Source organism: Saprolegnia diclina, assembly GCF_000281045.1.
Source record: "Saprolegnia diclina VS20 unplaced genomic scaffold supercont1.32, whole genome shotgun sequence".
Taxonomy (NCBI): Eukaryota; Oomycota; class Saprolegniomycetes; order Saprolegniales; family Saprolegniaceae; genus Saprolegnia; species Saprolegnia diclina.
The window spans coordinates 665,021-666,220 of record NW_008246099.1 but is presented as its reverse complement, the minus strand read 5'-3'; the positions used below and the strand labels follow the sequence as shown (position 1 = coordinate 666,220).

Sequence of the window (1,200 nt, the reverse complement as noted above, 5' to 3'; positions counted from 1 at the left end):
GCGGGCTACCCCCTTCCGTCGAGCAGTGACTTTCTGCAGGTGGTACACAAGCCAAATGCCCTCGCGCTCCTGCAGCTCTACGTCGCGCAAGGCGTCGCGCTGCCATCCTCATGGGCAAAGGATTTCCGCTACGGCAAGAAGGACCTCGCTGAGTTCTACTTCCAACACGCGCCAGAGACAAACAACGTTGTGGCCCCAAGTTTCCCGTTCCAGTACTATGGCCTGGATGAAATCCAGAGAGCGCTATGGGACGAAGACTTGGACTTGGTCTCGCAGCTCTGGACGCGTCAGCCAGAGCTGCGCCACGACTACTTGCTCGAGGTTGTCGTATGCAACAACCAGTCGCCCAAAGCCCTTACGCTCCTCCTCGAAGCTGGCGTCGGGCAACCTCGGACTGTCGCTGTCGAGAACATCCACCGTCGCAGCTTTGAGATGATGAAGATTCTTCTGCCGTTGTGTCTGCCCCCGAACGACCCGATGGACAACCTCATCTTCCTCGTCGAGTGGGTGCATAAGCGGTCCAGCTCCTATACCAAGTCGCCGCTGCTGCTACTGAAGGCTGAGATGATGGCTCAAGCGACGGCGGCCAACTGCCGCTACATTCACGCCGGCACCGAGATCGAGGCGCTCACAGAAGCGCTTCTGGAGCGCGGCGCGACCACGTCGTACCTTCAACCAGACTGTAGAGGCATGCAGCAACGGGCGCTCTTCAAGTCGGGCATTGCGGACTGGGGCCTCGCGACGCTCTTGGTGCATTTTCTCTCGGTCGACGCAACCAAGTACGTGGAGAAGCTGCTTGCATGGCTCAAGAGGGTGACCGATGGGACCCTCAAAGCGTATCTGCAGCACGTGCTTGAGGAGGCCGTGACGCCTGACGCCGTCGCTGCCGTCGAGGAGGCCCATCAAGCCGCTCTGCGCGCCAAGTGGGCGATGGCTTCCGACTACTAATGCGAGGTTAATATGCCAACTGTCTTTTCTAGCGCTAGTCGAGCGATCTTCAATTGCGTTGCATCGTGGAGGATTCTAGTCGTAATGTGACCAAGTCGGTCATTCGACTGCACTTTGCGATGTAGGAAGTCGGTGTTGGAGATGTTTGTAGCCGAATGCAACTATGAAAGTGATTCTAGTATCGTTTGTTATGTAGTTAACTACGCTTCCTACAGTTTGAACCACTCAGCCGACTCGCATCTCGTGTGTCTT

At 56.9% G+C, this 1,200-nt stretch overlaps 1 protein-coding gene across 1 annotated transcript; it reads left to right on the top strand.

The window, feature by feature from the left end:
• Positions 1 to 39: 39 nt before the first annotated feature.
• SDRG_09943 (hypothetical protein) lies at positions 40 to 948 on the top strand (the record flags this gene model as incomplete). Its single annotated transcript, XM_008615910.1, has 2 exons — positions 40 to 665; positions 687 to 948. Coding segments are annotated over 2 exons (888 nt in total), but the record flags the coding sequence as incomplete, so codon positions are not given.
• Between the last annotated feature and the right edge of the window lie 252 nt (positions 949 to 1,200).